We start from the raw sequence: 20056 nt of genomic DNA, 5'->3' as shown, positions 1-20056 counted from the left end.
ACCCATGAAAGAAGTGGCAGAGACAAAGTTTGGAGCTAAGACGAAAGGATGGACCATCCAAGGACTGCCCCACCCTGGGTCCATCCCATAATCAGCCACCAAACGCAGACATTATTACATATGCCAGCAAGATCTTGCTGAAAGGACATTGATATAGTTAACTCTATACCAATGCCTGGCAAATATAGAAATGGATGCCCACAGTCATCTATAGGATAAAACACAGAGACCCCAATGGAGGAGCTAGAGGATTACCCCAGGAACTGAAGGGGTCTGCAACCCTATAGGTGAAACAACAATATGAACTAATCAGTAACCCCAGAGCTCATGTCTATATAGCAGAAGATGGCCTAGTCAGCCATCGTTGGGAAGAGATGCCCCTTGGTCTTACAAACTTTATATGCCCCATACAGGGGAACGCCAGGGCCAAGAAGTGGGAGTGGGTGGGCAGGGGAGCAAGGTGGGGGGAGTGTATAGGGGACATTCAGGATAGCATTTGAAATGTAAATGAAGAAAATATCTAATAAAATAAGTTTAAAAAAAAAAAGATGTGACCCTCCAGGAAGTCTTCCCTGAACATTTAACTTCACACTTACCGTAGTTTTTCTTTTATGACCAATTTCCTTACACTTAATGTTGTCTCCTTGTACCACCCAGAGTCCCAGCAGAAAACAATTGACATACTCAAATTTGGCAATTTGAGGAGAGTTTACTAGAAGATAGCAGGGAGATGGGAAAATATATTACTTTGAGATACTGTATTGAGTGGCTTAAAAGGAGGAACATTAGAAGGAGCTCTGTACACAAAAAATATGACCTACAGAATTGAGTAATAAACAAATCTTCCTTGCTTCTCTATCCACTTACAGTTCCTCTGATCCAAGAAACTGTTGGTCATAGTGTCAGATTTCAGAATATGAATTGGGCCATGTCCATTAGAGGCTACAACCCCTACATATTACAAAGTTTCATGCATCCACTGGCAAGTCCAGGCTCTATCCATCCTCAAGCAGCAGAAAATAGAATGGGGATGGGCTTCATGTTCTTGTCTTTCTCTTTCATAGGTCTTGAGCTATAACCAGCCCTATCAAAGCCCTGTCTCAGAGAAAAGTAGATACTGACCCAGATAATAAACAAGAATTTCCTGTCCTGCTTTCCTGTTGTCACTGCATCACACAATTCCTGGGAATAAAAATAGCACCTCCTAGTGTTTTGTGTTGTAATATCATCAAAAGACCACCTTTCCTGGCACATGATCACACTCTGCATCGGGGTGGCTGTGACCAAGGTCACATTGGTCATTGGTCAGTGCCCTCTAGTGTTACCATTTTCTACTGCAGCTGTAGTGAAAGGAGATGGTAAGAAGGAAAGAACTTGATCTGAGAAAGGTTGGAGTCAATTTGTCAGCATCTCTAATTGAGTTTCTGAATTGCTGTGTCTTCTTCATTTGAGACTCCAGCCCACCTGACTCCAGCTTTTCTGTGCCCATACATAGGACTGTCTATCTGTCCTTTCTTCAGTCCCTTACCTTCCCAGACAGGTCAGTTCCTGGAGCTTTGCTAGACATGACACTCATCTCTGTCTCTGTCTCTGTCTCTGTCTCTGTCTCTGTCTCTGTCTCTGTCTCTGTCTCTGTCTCTCTCTGCTCTCTCTCTCTCTCTCTCTCTCTCTCTCTCTCTCTCTCTCTATATATATATATATATATATATATATATATATATATATATATATATAATTATGGGATTTTTTTCCCTTTGTCCCAATTCTTAGCCAGGTCTCTACTACCTATTTAGGTCCTACTGATTGCTTTACCTGATCACAGAGACCTGGATTTTGGATGCTATGATTTGAATTAGCAGAGTTCACAGAGTATAAACTTTATATTTATGCCCCACTGTTCCTTTATCTTCAGTTGGAGACTGTTCTTCTCTAGATCTAAAAAAATATTTAGGCAGTCCTATAAGTTTTTGTCATCACATTGAGGTGCAAAAGTTCCATGATTTTTTGAAGTCACAAAAGAATTTCAACTTCTGAGAAAGGCTCCAGGGTGTGCAATTTGTTTCCTTGAGACTTGGCTGAGAATATGGTAAGCATTAAGTAAATATCTGCTGAGTGAAAGAATAAATGATAAGTAAGTAAATGAATATAAAGGCAATGACACCCTTAATGCCCCTTGCCAAACAATGGTCCCACTGCTGATGGGGGTGACGCATCTCTACCACTCTTCTCTCCCTTTCTTTCTGCAATCTTTACAGAACTTGAGCTGTCAGTTCCTCCTTCTCTCTGATTATTTAACAAAGTCTGAGTCTACTTGGGATATGAGGAGCCTAAAGATGTTCTCCCCAATTTATTTTTTGTCCAGCAGAGGACAATAAATTGGGACTAAAAGAAGTGAAATAATTTGTTCTAGGTCAGAGGGTAAATTTATGTCAAGAAACTTCTAATGCCGTTAGGATGCCTGGGTCTTAATATCCAAACAGAAACATAACTTTTATATTCTAGTGTAATACTAAGACTATTTATTTTTTAATAAGAAGTGTGTTTCCATGACCCAAAATCCAAAAGATACAAAAGGCCATCCCACATTTTCTGTTCTTTAACCAACTGTATTTTTCTTAAACCTAGCCACTGGCAATGGTTTCACATGTTTCCTATAGAATGGTACATGCATCTAAAAGTAACAGTGTGTGGGCATGTGGGAATGTGTGTGTATGTGTCCCAAAGTCTATATGTTGACAGCTTGGTCTCCAGAATGGGACTACTGAAAGGCAGCCATTAAAGAAGTTGAGTTAGTGGAATGTCTTTTAGTCAGTGAACCTCTCCTTCCAAAAGGGATTGTGGGACCCAGTCATCTTCTTAGAACATATGTAAGTGGTTTTCTCCAAAACATGCTCTCCACTGTTACCAGAGCCCAAAATTTAGAGCTGTTGAGACTGTCATGGAATCTCCAGATTCATAATCTCAATTTACCTCTTCTTTTTATAAATTACTGCAGATATTTCACTGTATCAATGCAAAGCTGACCAATATTCTATTTTTTTCAGACATAGATTTCTCTTAGTGTTTCAACTCTTTCTTGATGCTGTCCCTTGGTCAAATACTCCTTGGTGTGTTTCTCACACCTGTTACCACCTGCTAATCTTACCTTTCCTCCATTCTTGACTCACTTCCTACTTTACCAGCTTGGGTAGTTATGGGGCTTCTGGACCATCTTCTATGTACTGCCATACCTTCTTAATGCATAGGGTTAAGTGTCTTATCTTCTTGAACTCAATAAACTTTTTTGTCTTCTGAAAAAAGCTTGAGGTCTTTTGACTGAAGTTTATGACCCATCCCAATCTGTCCATCCCGTATTTCTTTCCACTCATGGTGTGCCCCTTCTTCCCAATAAATTGAGCCTTCTACAAATCCTTTCTTTTTTTCAATAATTTATTTTTATGCACTTTGCATCCTGATCACAGCCCCACTCTTTCCTTTCCTCCCATTTCCACCATTACAAATCCTTTCTTCCATTGTCTCTTCCCCTTCTCCCCAGAGAAAAGGAGCCCCTTTGCACTGGATTCATTTGTTCCTCTCCTCTTTATCCTACTTGACCAAGGTCTTATGAGGAAAAGGTTCATGTTTTTTCCTTACACATTGGACTCCTCACTTAACCCTAAGCAATGTTTTTACAACCCATTCCTGAAACTTAACAGGCAGGTGTTAGATGAGCAGATGGTCGGTTTATGACACATTGTCTACATCTTCTCTAGAAAATGACAAATTGTTGTACTAACTTATCTTGAACAAATATGTATTCACCTCATGTAAGGACAAAATTATAAATCAAAGCAATTGTTCCATCAAAGTTCAACTTAGAAAACCAATGAGTTTATTGAGCCTACTTACTGAGCATTATTGAAGGGATACTTAAAGGAGAGAGTTACCCTCAAACAGCTGTCTCATCACAAAATCTCATCCCATTATGAATAATGATCTCATGAAAATGAAATCATGGAATCACACTCTCCAAGTAATTCTTTCAATCTTGTATATCTTTATCATCTCCCAAGATCATGAGCAAGTTGGAGAATGAGAGAGTAATGGTTGTAATACAAGATGAGGGGACTGTGACCCTATATTTCCTTCTACTATGGAGTATCAGTAACTCCAATAGCATCACTACTGACTAACTTACCTCTTAATTGTTCTGCTCAAATAGCTGTCATGGTTACTAGACCAAGGTAATCTCTACTTCAAAATAATCATGAGATGACTATGCTATACCCAAAAGAAAAGTGCCAAGTTAAATAAAACCTTAGAAGTTACATCCCCAAAAAGCTATAATCAGAAGAAAAGGAAGGAGAGAAAGGTACCTGAGCCATAGCCACTCCATTTTTTCCTCCTTCATCTTTGTGTCTCTCACAGCTTCTAGTTCATAGTTCTAAACACATACACTCAAGAAAAGCTCAACTGTATAAAACTGATAGACTGATAGAACTGTAAGTTCCTCCTATAGTAATATTTCAGATAGACTAGCATATCTTATCAGCTGACCATAATGGCATATAGCCTTATCATAAACATCTAAAGGGCCCATATATTCCTCCGACAACACTTGTGAAGTCCTCAGTTTCAATTGTTGAGTCTCTGAAAGCATCACAGTTACAACATAATTCTAAAAATGTGATCTTGGGACAAGTATCATGTCCGTCACCTGGGAACCTGTTGTTGATGCTCAGGCCTCATTTCAACCATGAATCATGAGCTCTGAGGTGGTTCTATAAGTGCGCACTTCAATCTAGAGAGCACCTCCTGAGATTTCTAGGGTCTCGTGTGACAGAATAATGAACATATAGATAATGATAGACACACAGGCAGTTTATTAAGAAAGATAAAAGGATATTCTTGAGGATAGAAGTAGGCTAATGATCTGTGAAAAGACAGACACCCAAAAGCACTGCATCATATAGATTTTTATCATTCATGGGTTATTTGCATAGTGCCAACTTCTTTCTGTGGGATGTCATATACTTTTCTTGTACATCCTTTATTTGGTATGTGAGGGCAGTGGAAAGGGGTTTCCAGTCTTACTTTATCTGTTAATCTTGATGTCTACCTCCAAATTTCTACTCATCTCATATAATAGGAGTTATCTGTGCATGTGTCACTCTACCCTCCAGGTACTTATGATGTCAAGTCTAGGAAGAATTAACGACAGCACCACACCTGGACTTCTCAATACAGATGGCCCCAGACTATTTTTCAACATAAAACTGGCATTTAGGAGGAGAGTGTGTTCCTTCCAAGATGTTTTCAATCACTCATAGGAAATATGATTTCATTTGACTTTTAAGAAAAATTAAACAAGATATAATAACATCCAGTCTCCTGCAAGAGCAATAGTCCATATACAAATAATAATTTTTTAAAAAGAGGAAAAAGAAAGCCATTCATCAAGAAGAAAAAAGAACTACTTATGTTAGGAAATAAAATAAATGCATTTTGTGAAACATTTCACTGATGTCAAAAAATGGCTAAAGTAGAAGTTTAAATATTTTTTAAACCTTCCAACTTGTGAACAGATTGTTTAACATTTAAGTGAATAAGAACATGTGCAACTCTTCAGAGAATCAAAAAAACTGTCTTTTTCATGTTTGATGAATTGTCAACTGGCCAGCACATGTCCTCTAGCAATGATCTTGGGGTACATGAGGATATTCTGCAGTTATTATGTGTGTTTTCAGGTCTTTGAGAGCATCAGCATTGCATGGAAAGTGCAAATGACTGAGCTAGAGGTCATTGTGACTGACTTAATGTGTTTGCTTCATCTTTCAGTCCACGGAATAAGAGACAATTTTCTCTGCCCAACTAAAACACCACAGAGATTTCTTGCTCCCCAGTTGATGGGGAGACAGAGCTTGTTCTTTCCATTTTCTCTCCAGGAAGAAATGGAATATATTTTCCCAGGTAGATTGCCACATTTCTGTGGAAAAAGAGCCGAAGGTGTTTCCGGAACCTCTCACCAACAAAGGCATAGATTACTGGATTGATACAGCAGTGGGTGTAGGCAATCACCTCAGTCACCTGCATGGCCAGGTCCAGGTGTTTACTCTGCTGACAGCTAGTCTCCAAAAACGCGCTGTGAAAAGCAGAAAAAAGGAGAACCAGGTTGTACGGGGTCCAAAAAATAAAAAAGACTATCATAACAACAAAAATAAGACGGATGGCCTTGTGTTTTTTTTTATTGGGACATCTCAGCAGAGTTTTAATGATTCCTGAGTAGCAGATAACCATAATGAGGAGAGGAAGAGCTAGACCAAAGATATTCATTCTTAGAGCGTGGAAACGCTTCCAGCTGTCTTCTTCGCCCTCTGGATAGCGAGGACTGCAGGAAAGCTCTCCAAAGCTGTCTTGGGACTCATGGAAGATAAATTCAGGCAATGCTGCCAGTCCTGCAAGGCCCCAGGTAATGATACTGGTGATAGTGGCAAAAGTCACAGTTCGGGCTCGAAGGGCAAACACAGCATAGACGATAGCCAGGTATCTGTCAATTGTCAGCAGGATGATGAAAAAGATCTCGCTGTACAAAGCCAGGTAATAAAACCCAGAGAGCATTTTACACATGTAATGGCCAAAACCCCACTCATTCCACAGGACATAGTGAATCCAGAATGGGACAGTGAAGAGAAAGAGCAGGTCAGAAATTGCCAAGTTGAACAGGTAGATATTAGTCATAATTTGTAGCTTCCTGTACTTCATGAGGATCAACACAACCATCATGTTGCCCAGGAGGCCGATGATGAACACCAGGGAGTACAGTGGAGGCAGGAGCCATGACCCCAGCTCTTTGATACTGACTTTTTCACAGGGTGGTGCCCACTCATATTCATAGGGTGTGGTCTCAAAGCTTTCAACCACAGTCTTGATTTCATCTGTGTTGAATGCCATTCTATTTGTCTCTGTGATAGAAAAAAATTAAAAAACAAACATTAACTGTGTGAAATATATCACTTGGTTATTATTAAGATACTCAAATTAGAATTTGTTTAGTACAAATTTCAAGATATATCCGAAATGCTATGAGTAGGGGCCAGACAAAAAAAGCTCTGTAGCTCTCAAAGTCATCATGATTCATAATAGAAAAGGAAACAAATGCTATGGATGGTGGTAAAGCATAGAAATATTAATTTCTGAAAGTATTTGAAGGAGGGAATTCAAAGTTTTGAACTGAAGAATGAACAGAATGATAATTATATGATCCATGTATAATATGTAATTCTTATTACTAATGCATATTTTAACACATTTGAGAATTTCTATTTTATATAAGTTTCAAAATCATAATCTTCATATAAATTTCCGGCACTAGTAATGATAACCACCTTTCTTAAGCCCTTTGATGAACATGTCAATACTTAATGGGGAAACTGATGCTTATTTAGACAGTAATTTATCTGAAATTCTCTAATAAGTAAGTTAAAGTTTAGTAGAGTTTTAATTTCTATCTATATACAATCTGCTTCTCAGTAATTTAAATATAAACATTTTAAATTTAGTTATTGGTGATTTAGCTGCTATTTATTATTTATTATTATTATTATTATTATTATTATTATTATTATTATTATTTAACTTTGAAATCAGTATAATTTTAAGCAGCATCTCTTTGGTGACTTTTCTTTTCTCTGGCTCTTGGTAGTGCTAAGGTAAGCAATGATATCCAAAGAGCTTCTCTTTCATAAAAAAGATGATGAGCTGGAGGGTATGAGAAGTAGATTTTCTAATACAACTTACTTTATTAGACCAGGAGCTGGAGGACCAGTGTCTGTTTTCTTACAGACTATTGACTCCAGCAGAGAAAGAAGAAAGCAGACAAGGCAGAAATCTCATGAAGGGCAGTAAATTCATACTCTGCTTACTCAGAGAATGGGCCACTAACTTTCTCCTGGCTAAGAGGAAGGGCCAAGTTTAAAGAAATGACTAGGTGGAACTTACTCCTCTGAGGATGATTTGGACAGACTTGTCTTTCAATGTTCCTCTTGCTTGCTAGGTGCACAATTATTTGGCCCCAGATTTACTGATCGCCTATGAGTCTCACATTGGGAGAGAAGGATACTTACTAGGAAAGGCATCTTCCTTCTTTGGGGGTTACCTGGGAGAGTCAAAAGGAAACTTCCATGAAAGTACTTTGTTTTCTCATTTTTCCCTATCCAGTTGTGTCTGTGTTGGAAGCCTCAAAGATAAGTTCTTTCAATTGAGAAGGAATAGTATCTGAACTAGTCAAGTTTTGAAGGAACACACTAAGAAATCTCAAGGCTAACAGTTTACAGTCTTTTGAAGGCTGCTTGAGTTGTTTAAACCCATAGTTTTCTCATATTCTTTCTAATTATCTTGTTTTAGAGCAAAATATTATCTTACAAAATTATTTTATGTAATTTTTTTACTTTGCAAGTAATTGCTTTCATCCAGAATATATTCTTATGTGTATTATTTTTTCTATTTTCTTCCTCATTTACTGATTTCACTCTGAATTGTTTTCTTTCCCTAAATTTAAGTTTTGAAATAATGCTTTAAGAATCTCCAAAATAAGCAAAATCATTTTTAATAAAAGGACATATTCATAACCTTTAAAATTGCTTTTCAATTAAAATCACATGGATTCATATTTTTGAACATGGAAGTGCTTATATTAAGGAAAAATTTAAACTTTCAGTAATTCCAAATTGTAATAAAAATTCAGGGAGAAACTAATTTTAAATTGTGTGCCATATAGCCCTAATTTAGCATCAGTCATATTTATTAATAGACTGAAATATATGTTCTTTTGGTAGAATTTATAATTCATATTTAGGAATGACCTTGTATTTTAATTTACGTAAAATAACTTAAATGTTTAATGACTTTGTATTTTAAATTCATAAAAAGTACACTTAAAAACCTCACATTTTAAATTTACCTAGTTAGTTTACTTTTAACAACTATTTTAGACTTTGTATGTATACAATGTCTATATTACATATATGCCTACAATACATACAAATACAATATATACAATAACATATGAAATCTATAAAACATGCAGACTTTGCAGAGTATACAAATATAGTCAGTATTTTAATGTATGTCATTGCCAAAGGAGAAATTTGAAAGTTGACATACTTGATATATGGAAAATAATACACATTGTAAGTTAAACATCTAACCGGTAAGTTCAATCCAGACTGGCTTATTACAACCTTTGCAAAATACATACTAATAATTTTAAGATATCTTTGTCTTACATACAAATTTATTTGTTAAATGTATTTATTTATTTAAGTCATTTAAATTAAAAGGTATTTGAGCTTATTTACCAGTTTGAGTTTATGTGCATGACATCACCGACAGCTGCCATGCAAACAACACAAAGTATAAGCATAATATACATATATGCATGCAGATGAAAATACACAAGACACACTTTTCTTTTTTACATTTATTTATATGTTATTATTGTATGTATATGTGTGCCTTCATGAGTTTATGTGTACCACATGTGTACAAGAACCCAAGGAGGTCAAAAGAGTACATCAAGTCCCCTGGAACTGGAGTTACAGGTAGTTGTGACTTGCCACATGGGTACTAAGAACCAAATCCAGGTCTTCTGTAAGATCAAGAATCATTATTACGCTGATACGCATCTCTAGCCCCATAAAGAATGTTTCTACAAGTTGGTAAGTTCAGTAAGTTTGAGGTCCATTTCATAACTGCTTATGTCTGTGTCAAGCTTGAGACTATGATTATCTTCATGGCCTTGATAAATCCATGTAGGTCAGATGATACCTGCCACCAAAACTTGTAAAAGAAGAAAGAAAAAGAGATCCTACTAGAGAAGAGGCATTGAAACCCAACCATCCACCAGCTGCTTTTCTTTGGAAGCCTCTCGGTGAACTATTTGTGCACAAGGCACAGTAGAGAAGGCTTATTTTCTGAAATAAGTGTCATGGGATTTGAGGAAAAGTGTGGTCTATTTTTCCTGTAAACAGATTCTAAATATATGCTTTTGAATGTGAATAAGGTCAGGCAATGTGATAATTTACTTTTTCAGAGTCTTTAATGGGGGTTGGGAGATAGCTCAATTGAGAAGGGGCTTAATGATCAATCATGAGGGCCTATGTCCAGTCTCTTCAGAGCTCACATATGCTTTGGTTCTTAGGTATAATCCAGTGCTAGGAGACAGGACACAAAGAATGTTCATTGAGATGTTAAGCTTATTAAACTGTGGAGAAACATAAGAAACCCATAATTTTCCTGCAGTAAAGTCACTGTATAAAATAATTGTATAAAACATTAAAAAAGGACAAGAAAACACACACACAAAAAAGAATGTTTCTAGGAAGCTTGAATATTTTAAAGGTTTCAATGAATTTATCATGTCATCTGACTGTTGATCTAATTATTTCCTCCATAGATCTAATCAATCTTTAATTTTAACTGTGTTCTTTTAAAAGTCTGACTTTCAGCTGAAAAAAGATATAAAATGTATTTTACAATGCCAGTATACAACCTAAGCATATTCTTAAATGCCAACTCTAAAATAACAATTAAAACATAGTACAGAAACTACACAAACTTCTTACCTAGTTAGCTACATAAAATAGAGTATGTAGTTAATGTTTGTATGTGCTATACTTTTAAAAAGTAAATTTGCAATTTGTTTGTTTACTTATGTGGTTCTGGAGACTGAATGCAAGACATTCAGTGTTAGGAAAATACCATGACACAGAGCTACATCCTCAGCCCTGTGCTAGCCTTCTAGAGAACTGGCAACACACTAGGTTTCTTTACACAGAATCTCTGTGTATACCGGTCGTACACTGTGCTACGGTGTTATAAAGATTGTGGCATCACTACAACATAGAAATTTTCATGTCCCTCACCATCTTGTGAGACCACAGTTGTATATGATGTTATCACTGACTAAAATGTCAATATACCAGGCATGGCTACATAGTGTAAAACATCCAATCCAACACAACAGTCTTCCTTTAAGTAAAGAGTAACTCTGCCTTTTCTCTTATTTCTTTTTTTTAAAGATTTATTTATTTATTATTTATTTATTTATTATATGTAAGTACACTGTAGCTGTCTTCAGACACTCCAGAAGAGGGAGTCAGATCTCGTTACGGATGGTTGTGAGCCACTATGTGGTTGCTGGGATTTGAACTCAAGACCTTCAGAAGAGCAGTCAGGTGCTCTTACCTGCTGAGCAATCTCACCAGCCCTTCTCTTATTTCTTAAAAACAAGATGTTAATCTTCCCTGTGAAAGAATATTATGTACTTGATGATTTTAATATTTTTATCCTCAAGAATGGCCTACTAAGGAAAGTTACACAAATTATTCACTCCTGTGATCATTTAAAAAGTGTGAACAGTTAGAGATAAATTTTGCTCCCATATAGATAGATGTTTGAGTCCGTCTACAAACAAGCCCTGCGTTATATTAAAATTTAGAATAGAAAGAAGTATATGCAGTAGTGAGCTTCCTCAATCTTTCTGGAAATAAATGTAAAGGTAACACATTTTTGTTCAGTGTTGGGAATGAAACTTAGGGTCTAGAATATGATAAGCAAAGACTCTACCACTGAACTTCATTCTTAGCCAAGGTTATTAAGTCTACTTCATTTTTTTTTAACTAAAATCCCAAGAAATAATAATGGAAGCAGGTTTGCACATGTGTCAGGAAAATAAGGTACATTTTGGGTAAAAAAAATGGTACAGTCTGAGAATATACTTTTGTAGAGAAAACTAATCATCTCGTTGCCTTAAAGGTTATTTCAAGATTATTTCAAAATGGGAAGTAAAGAGCACAAAAGTTATATAGACCTAAATGGGGGTGAGGAGGGAACGAGAATGTGAGACAGAAACAAGAGGGGACAGAGATAGAGACTCAAGTTTCTTAAAGTTGGATTGATTTTAGGAAACTTCATACCTTAATATCAAAGTCATACAAATGCAAAAGTAGATTTTGGTCTTTTTTTCTTTTCTATCCTTTAAAACGATGTCTGTCCTCAAAAAAATAATTTTAAAAGGGTTTCATTACTTTTTATTTTATAAACTTTATTATAATTATAAAATATTTGCAAATATATATCACACAAATATACAATCTATACATCTCAACAAACTCCTATATAGTTAAAATATCTATTCTGAGTTTGTTCTTAAATTTATTCTTCTTTGTTCTTTAAAAGAACAAAAATTTTATTCATTTCTTTGTTGTCTTATGTTGATTTTCTCAAAGTCTTTGATTGCTTAAGAAATTTAAATCCCAGCACTCAAGAGGCAGAGGCAGGCGGATTTCTGAGTTCTAGGCCAGCCTGGTCTACAAAGTGAGTTCCAGGACAGCCAAGGCCTACACAGAGAAATCCTGTCTCGGAAAAAAAAAAAAAAAAAAAAAAAGAAAAGAAAAGAAAAAAAGAAAAAGAAAAAGAAAAAGAAAAAGAAAAAGAAAGAAATTTAAATCATCCCTGCTGTAAGATGCAAGTCTTTTTCATCTACATAACTTTGTAGATTTGTTTTGGAATTTCCAATTGTCATTTGAGTTAGATAGATGGCTAAATATTGCTTCAGTGACATGGACCCTATGCAGTCAAGTGTTCTAAATTTCAAAGTGTAGTCAGTTCATCCTGAGAGACTTGGCTTCATGCACGTGCCAAGGATTTTACTAACCTTCTTTCCTGGGGATCAGAGTTGGCCATTGTATTTTAATAGCAGGTATTTCAAATGTAGCAGATAGCTTTGAATAATGCTGATGTTAATTAGTTGAACAAGATGGTTGTGAAGAATATTTTTTAATAGGGAAAATATCTGTGCTGGCAAAGTAATGTAATCAGCATGACCAAGCATGACCAGTTATGTTCAGCATGCTAAGCCCAAGTTACTCTAGTAAGCATAGCAAGAAACACACTATGTGCCTCTACTAGGTGCTCTATACAATATAATTGACAACACACATGAAATTGCCTTCTGTTACTTACATTAAATACCCTTTATAAATAATACACCAACAAACATCTCTGCCTTTTAAAACTTATTTCCTTAAACTATATACCCCAAGACACTTTTTCAAACTAATATCATTTCCAAACCTCTTGATGCATTTTGTCAATTTGCTTCCAGGAAATGTATAACAATAAATTCTTAGCACTGGAGGTAATGGTGCCAGGTTTAGAAAGCATTCATCAACATGGATAAGAATAAAAACAAAAACAAAATTTTACTGGGCCAGTTAGGTGGATATAGAGTTGTCTTACTGTTGTTATTACTATTCTGTTGAGGAATTTTTGAGGGATTTTAAAATTGTAATTATTAGTCACCATATTCTCTCTTCTATGCATTGACTGTGCTCTTTGCTTAATTTATTATGAGCGTATTTGCTTCTTTCCTGTTGAGTCATAGAGTACTCTCATTTCTTATTCCAGGAGAAATTACTCAGAGACTAGCTTCAGTGTAATGTTACCATCTTTTGAAAGGAGTGAGAGGGTCCTCTAGCCCAGTGGTTCTCAGCCTTCCTAATGCTGTAACCCTTTAATTCTGCTCCTCATGTTGTGATGACCCCTAAACATAAAATTATTTCCTTGTTACCTCATAACTGTAATGTTCCTACTGTTTTTAATTGTAATATATATATCTAATATGCAAGATAGCTGATATGCCACCTACAAAGGGTTGTAACCTACAGGTTGAAAACAGGTTTGGGCTAGAGTCCCAACCTACTTGTAACTGAAGACTGCCACCCTCTCTCAGAGCACTCACCAAAACCGTTTTACTTCTAACCCCAGACAAACTAGGGTCTTTCAAAACACTAAATGGAATTTTTTTGTCTCTGCCCTCTAACAGAGATAGATATACCAAAGGCAGCCAGCCAACATAATCCAGACAAAGACACCACGGCAATCATCAACCAATCCATCTAATAGTTTTAGAGTTGATTTCCAAAAACTTTAATAATGCATTTAAACACATCATTACTTAGTATACGCACGAATACATAAATATATTTTCATGCCAATATACATACACACAATAGATTACATTTTTATGATGATATTACAAGTCATTATCAATAAACACTAACTACTAATGTAACACTTTTGGAATGTTTATAAATTATAAGAAGTACAGGCTGGTAACAGATAATGTAGCTTGAGTAGTTATAAGGTTCATGTTGTATCATAGTATAGATGGGAAAATAGAAGGATAGGAATAAGGAAAGCAAGAAGAAAATGGAAATACATAGCAAAATCTTTTCTAAGTCTACCTTATGTTATCTTTAAATTACTATACACCACCTCTCTCTTGCAATCAAGAGAGCTTTGCAAGGTATTTCTTTCACTTACATAGGCTAATATATCCATTTTTCCTTTCCTAGCATTCTGAAAGCCTACCTGGAAATATTGTCTAAGAAACATCTGTTGAATTTCAATATGTCCTTGTCCAAAAAAGAATAAAAAGAAGAAACGATACCTGGTGATTTTTGCTAAGTCCTTTATGAGTCCAGTAGTAACTTAAGTTTCACTGCTAATGAAACAGAGATAACACTTGATCATATACACCAGTCAGGTAGTAAACAGCGTAGCTTCCTGTTTTAAACAGGCTAGCTTCTTAGGTTTTGCAAGTTTTCAGAGAGATACCAACTTGTTACAGTTCTTCCGTTTTGTTATTTACTGCACATACTTGACTCTCCGTTGAGTTATCTATGGATGGATACTGCTGACACTCAGAAACTATATTGCAGGCTCTTCACCCATTTGGCACTGCTAATTTTTTATGTGAGGTATGGGTAACAACTTCCCAATAATCATTGACTCATGGACAGACTGTGGAAAAACAATGTGGGAATTTCCTCTTAAGGAAAGGATGAGACAGCAAATTTACTGGGAGCAACTGAAGATTATGAGGACAAGCACATCAGTAAAGATTTTGACAATTCACAAAGACATGCGTTTGCATTTCCACTGTGGTTCTAGAGCTGCATGATCTCAGGGTAACCACTGAGCCAGTCTTGCTGGACACTTAGTTTTCTCCTCTATAATTGTAACAGATCTTTATTTCCTAAAGCTGTCATGAAGTCAATTAAGATAAACCAAGGAAGTTTCTATGTAAAGTACAGATCTCAACCAATGTAAAGTGTAGGTTGAATTGTACTGTGACATAGCATCCCAAGGCTAGGAACATATCTTGACTATGTGCTGATATCCCCATGAACCTAGTGTGATAATGGACAGTAGACCCATTCACTTAATGTTGATGGGAATAGTGACAAATATATGGTATAATTTCTGATATCCTTACTAACTGTACAGGTCAATGAATTTACCAAGTTCTTATTAGATATTCAGAAGAGGATGGGAAAGAAAATGAATAGAGAGGAAGAAAGAGGGTAGAAATAAGAGAACTTAATTCTTACCATAAGGGATCTATTGAGTTATTGGATGTTTTAGACTTGTTTATCCCTGTGATAAAATACCTGACAGGAACTTCTTAAAAGATGAAGGATTTTTTCTATCTCATAGTGGAGAAGGCATAGCAGAATTTACATTTCCGTTCAGTAAATAGAGTTTGAGATGGAGCTAGAGGGGAAATATGACCTTCCAGATCCACCCCCAGTAACCCACTGGTGCCACCTAGTCCCAAAGGGCCCCACAGCTTCCCAAAACAGTCCATCAGCTAAACCAAGTGGTCAAACAAATGAGCCTGTGAGGGATTTAGATTCAAACCATGACTTGAGGATCAACATCTAATGATATGCCAAGAGGACACAGGTAGTTTTAATAATAGCTAACCAGATACTTAACTACAACATCTAATGATATGCCAAGAGGACACAAGTAGTTTTAATAATAGCTAACCAGATACTTAACTATTTGTGATAGTTCTTTTTTCTAACATAAATTTGCCAAAAATTAGAATCACTGAGTAGGCAGCTTTAGTTGAAAAAAGTGTCCCAACTTCCTTAATTGATGTGGGGACTAACCTCAAGTGTGGGCCGAAGGCCTCTTGGTAGCAACTCAATTATTTTAAAAGAACATGGCAGAAGGAAGATTATCTGCCTTTGCTTTCTTGGCCTTCCCTTTTTCTGCTGAGGTAGTTTGTCCTGTTGCTACAGCTGATATCAGAACCAGATTTCCCAGGCTTCCATAACATTGATTAAGGTCCAGTGGCTCTCCAGGAACCTTCCAGCTTTTCAGTGTCAGATTGAGGCTGAGCAGCTAACAGGTTGGTGGAGTCTCCAGCATTCCGACAAATACTTGAACTATTTTAACTGATGTGGATTCCTTCGTTTATATCAGAATCAGCATTTCAAGGCTTCCATTGTTGACTAAAGACCAGCAGCACTCCAAGAATCTGCTTAAAGCCTCATGGACTAAGAAACTATAAGGTTCAAAGCACTCTCAGTTGTGAGACAACTGTTACAATTCTAATGTAAGCTGATTTAACCCTAAGGGTCTGCTTTGGAGAACCCTGACTAATAATACACTGTTTTAATCTGTAGTGTATTTGATATTTTAGTGAGTTGGTCTGGTGCTGCTATTATTCAAATGCTAAATACTGACCCCGAAGATCTGGTTGCCCCTGACAAGGAGATCCTCATGTATACCAAATAGTGCTATGTAAACTTTCGCCACTTCCCAAGTTATCCCTGATTGGTTAATAAAGATGTCGACAGCCTGGGCTGAGTAAAAGAGAGGGAATAGAGCAAAGGTTCCCAGGGCGGGGGGGTCTCAGACAGAGACCATGAAGAGAGGCAAGGAGAAGGAAGGAGGACTCGCCATGGGGTAGCATGGACCATGTGTATGTGGCCATGAGGGCTGATCTGATGAAGCAGGAGCATTGGAAATGAAACAGATGCAAGTACTTATGGGGATTTCAGCAGAAGAAGCAGACACAATATCTTAAAGGGTTGATAGCTGTCCAGCTGAAGTGTTATAAGGCTTGTTATAAATCTAAAAGGCCCGTGTCTTTTATTTGGGAACTAAATCATCTGAAGTAGGTGTAGAAACCCATAATATATATTTGAAGGCATCAAGGGGGTATAGCAATCCCCCCCCCAAAAAAATGTGCCCACGTTGGGCACATTTTGGTGCCCAATGTAGCATGCCAAATGTCAAAGGAATTATAAATTCTAGCTAACTGGTATAAAAGACATACAATCCAGGGTTTTTTGTTTGTTTGTTTGTTTTTTACAAACTATAATCCTAGATTAGGCAGATTTTGGAGCTATTCTAATTTAACACCCCAGCCACATATCCCTAGTTACTTGCTGTTTTTCCTGGACACATGCTCCAGGTTTATAACCTCTCGTGAACACTTCCTCCTCTCTCTGTCTCCTCTCTTCTCTTTTCCTCTCTACCTGTGATCTGGCCCGGCTGGGTAACTGAAAACCTGCCTACCTCTATCTACTGCCAAATCATAGGCTTTAGTCTTTATTAACCAAACAGGGATAACTTGGGGAGCAAGCATCATTTGGTATGGGTGAGTCTCTCTAAGTCAGGGGCAACCAGATCTTAGAGGCCAGTATTTAGCAATGAAATACATAATAGCACCAGAATGATGCCCTGTTCACACTGACTAAACAGCTTTTCCCTTGCTGACAATTTCAATGTAAAACACAATTTTCATCTCAAATGGACTTAGATATAATTTATTCTGCAGGCAAATATGAGTGATCATGGATGGCCTGGGATCATGGGTTTAGGTTGTCATAAATAACATGTTCCAGTGAGTAACTGATTTAATGAGGTTTTTATAATTACAGAACAAAGTTAAGTCATAAATAGAAGCACTTTTAAAATATATTGGTGAGAATGTCGTGTAGGCAGGTTACAGCAAAGTGTGGAAATCTCTGCGATAGGTCTTTGGTGCTATCTGATGACAGTCTTAGATTGTAGGTTGGTGGTAGCTAGTAATCTGTTAATAAAGTCCAAAAACGTTAATTCAGACACAGTGACTGGAGATTAACTATTATTAAGGGGTCTAAAAATAGGTCAAGGTGATTTGGCTCTGGATCTAGAACATTCTAACTCTCCACAATTATCCAGTTCTAATCAATCAGTCTTATAGAGTTTTTAACATAGAAGTGGCTGTTTCTCTGGGAACTTCAGTTTATAACAGTAAAAGTTTATAATTTACCAATGGATGACTGGACCCAGAATCCATCATGTATGTGTGTGTTCATGCACATTTGTATGTACATATGAAGGCTAGAGACTGATGTTGTATGTCTATTTCAATTGCTCTCTGCCTCATTTTTTTTTTCTAACAGGGATTTTTGCTGAACCTGAAGTTCACAGGCTTGATTAGACTAACTGGCCAGTGAGCTCTAGGGATCTGTCTCCCCAATAGATATTATAGGTATTATGCCACCATGCCTGTTTTTCATTTGTTTTCTTTTGTTTTTGTTTTCTATGTGGGTGCTGAAGCTCCAAATTTAGATCCTCACAGTTACATGACAAGCATTTTGCCAGATGAGCCATCTCCTCAGCCTCTTAGCCTCTCTTCTTTATCACTCTTAAAATGGTATGAGCTTTGAGTTATGAAATCTCTGTGTCTCAGGTCTCTTTGTTAAAATGACACAAGTATACTTTATAGTCATGATTCATATTTCTCATTATTCATGATAAATAAATGACTTGGGACTATGTGCCAAGCTGTGTGTATCAAGTGATTCAGGCCATATGCTTAAATTCTAGTACTGTGTTCTAAATGAATGTGTGGAATACCAAATAAAAGTTCTGAGGAGTTCAGAAAACATGTCCATGTGGGCCACTGGAACTAGAAAGTCTTCACAACAGAGCAAGAGTCTCATACATAAAACTTCATGCGATAAAGAGAGGGAAATTGTCCAAGAAAGGGTAAATAGACTCTCCACAGCCAGGAGCTAAGAAGGTTTGTCCTTGTAGCAAATGACACTACAATGAGGGAGCAAATATACATGGGTCCTGAAGTCAGTGAAATATACAAATATATTCATATGCCTACCTGTCTATATATCCATTAATCCATCCATCTATTAGGAAGACGCTGATTCAGAAGCTCCGTCTCTCAGAGAATTTAGAACCGCTGGAAGGTCTGTTCCAGAAGATGGAAGTCTGTGGTAACACTGCTACTACTTTACTCCATACACTTCCAGAGAGGTTTTATCTCTAGATTCAGTGAGACATCAACAAGAGGCTGATGACATCTCAAGATGAACCTGGCAGAGACATAGAAGCTTGAAATGAAGTGCAGAGACATAAAATTGAGCATTGACCTTAACTGGATTATAAAGAGTTAAAGCAAGTGGAGTACATTCTATAAAAACTGAGGAACCACTGAACGTTTTGAATAACAAACTAGTCATCATCTTACTTTAGGTCTAGGTTGAGAACTTTTAAAGCATTTCTACAGACACTTTATGACAAAACTATACCAATTTTTGTTATACTGGATTATTATCTTCCCAGGAGTGCCTCCATAGAGAACACTATAATGTTCATAAACATTTCTTCTGGAACCTGCAAAACATCACAAGGAGAAGCATATTCTGGTAGTCTCCTAACTGCAAGTAAGTGAACCACATCCACACAGGACTAAATAGTGATGCCAAAATGCAGACTGCTTTCTCACATTGATGTGAGAAGATGACACAGGCTTAGAACCAATTGAACAAAATGTGTATTTGCCTCAGCTTCACTCAAGTTTCCAGCATGAGATACTCAGGGCAGTGGAAATTGTAGCTAAGTAGCACAGGGCAAAGACTTGATAAGGAACCCCAGCTACTGAATGATGCATTTGCAGAGAAGAAACTAGGAATTTAAAATCATCAAATTATAGTGTTTCCTAGAAAGTTGGAGAGATTGTAAAACCATTGGAAGATTTCTGTAAAGATACTACTGCACAAGAAATTTAAAGGTAATTTTAAAAACATTTTTTAAAAAGTGTCTTTACTTAGATTTCTAGACACTGTAGAAAAACACAGGGGCAAAGAAGCATCTTCTGCTCCTTGAAAACAAAGTTATTCTGTTTGTTTTTAACATTTCTAGTTCCCAC

The 20056-nt window shown here is 36.7% G+C and overlaps 1 protein-coding gene across 1 annotated transcript; it reads right to left on the bottom strand.

The window, feature by feature from the left end:
* Positions 1-3851: 3851 nt before the first annotated feature.
* Positions 3852-14693, bottom strand: Ccr3 (C-C motif chemokine receptor 3). The gene is made up of 2 exons (XM_021207714.1): positions 14492-14693; positions 3852-6941 (listed from the first exon to the last, which is right to left on the bottom strand). The coding sequence occupies exon 2, from the start codon at positions 6928-6930 to the stop codon at positions 5851-5853; it is 1080 nt and encodes a 359-aa protein (XP_021063373.1). The 5' UTR covers positions 6931-6941; positions 14492-14693; the 3' UTR covers positions 3852-5850.
* Between the last annotated feature and the right edge of the window lie 5363 nt (positions 14694-20056).

The sequence above is a fragment of the Mus pahari genome, chromosome 10 (genome assembly GCF_900095145.1).
Source record: "Mus pahari chromosome 10, PAHARI_EIJ_v1.1, whole genome shotgun sequence".
Lineage (NCBI taxonomy): Eukaryota > Metazoa > Chordata > Mammalia > Rodentia > Muridae > Mus > Mus pahari.
The sequence above is the reverse complement of the archived record's forward strand: the minus strand, read 5'-3'. Positions and strand labels throughout refer to the sequence as shown.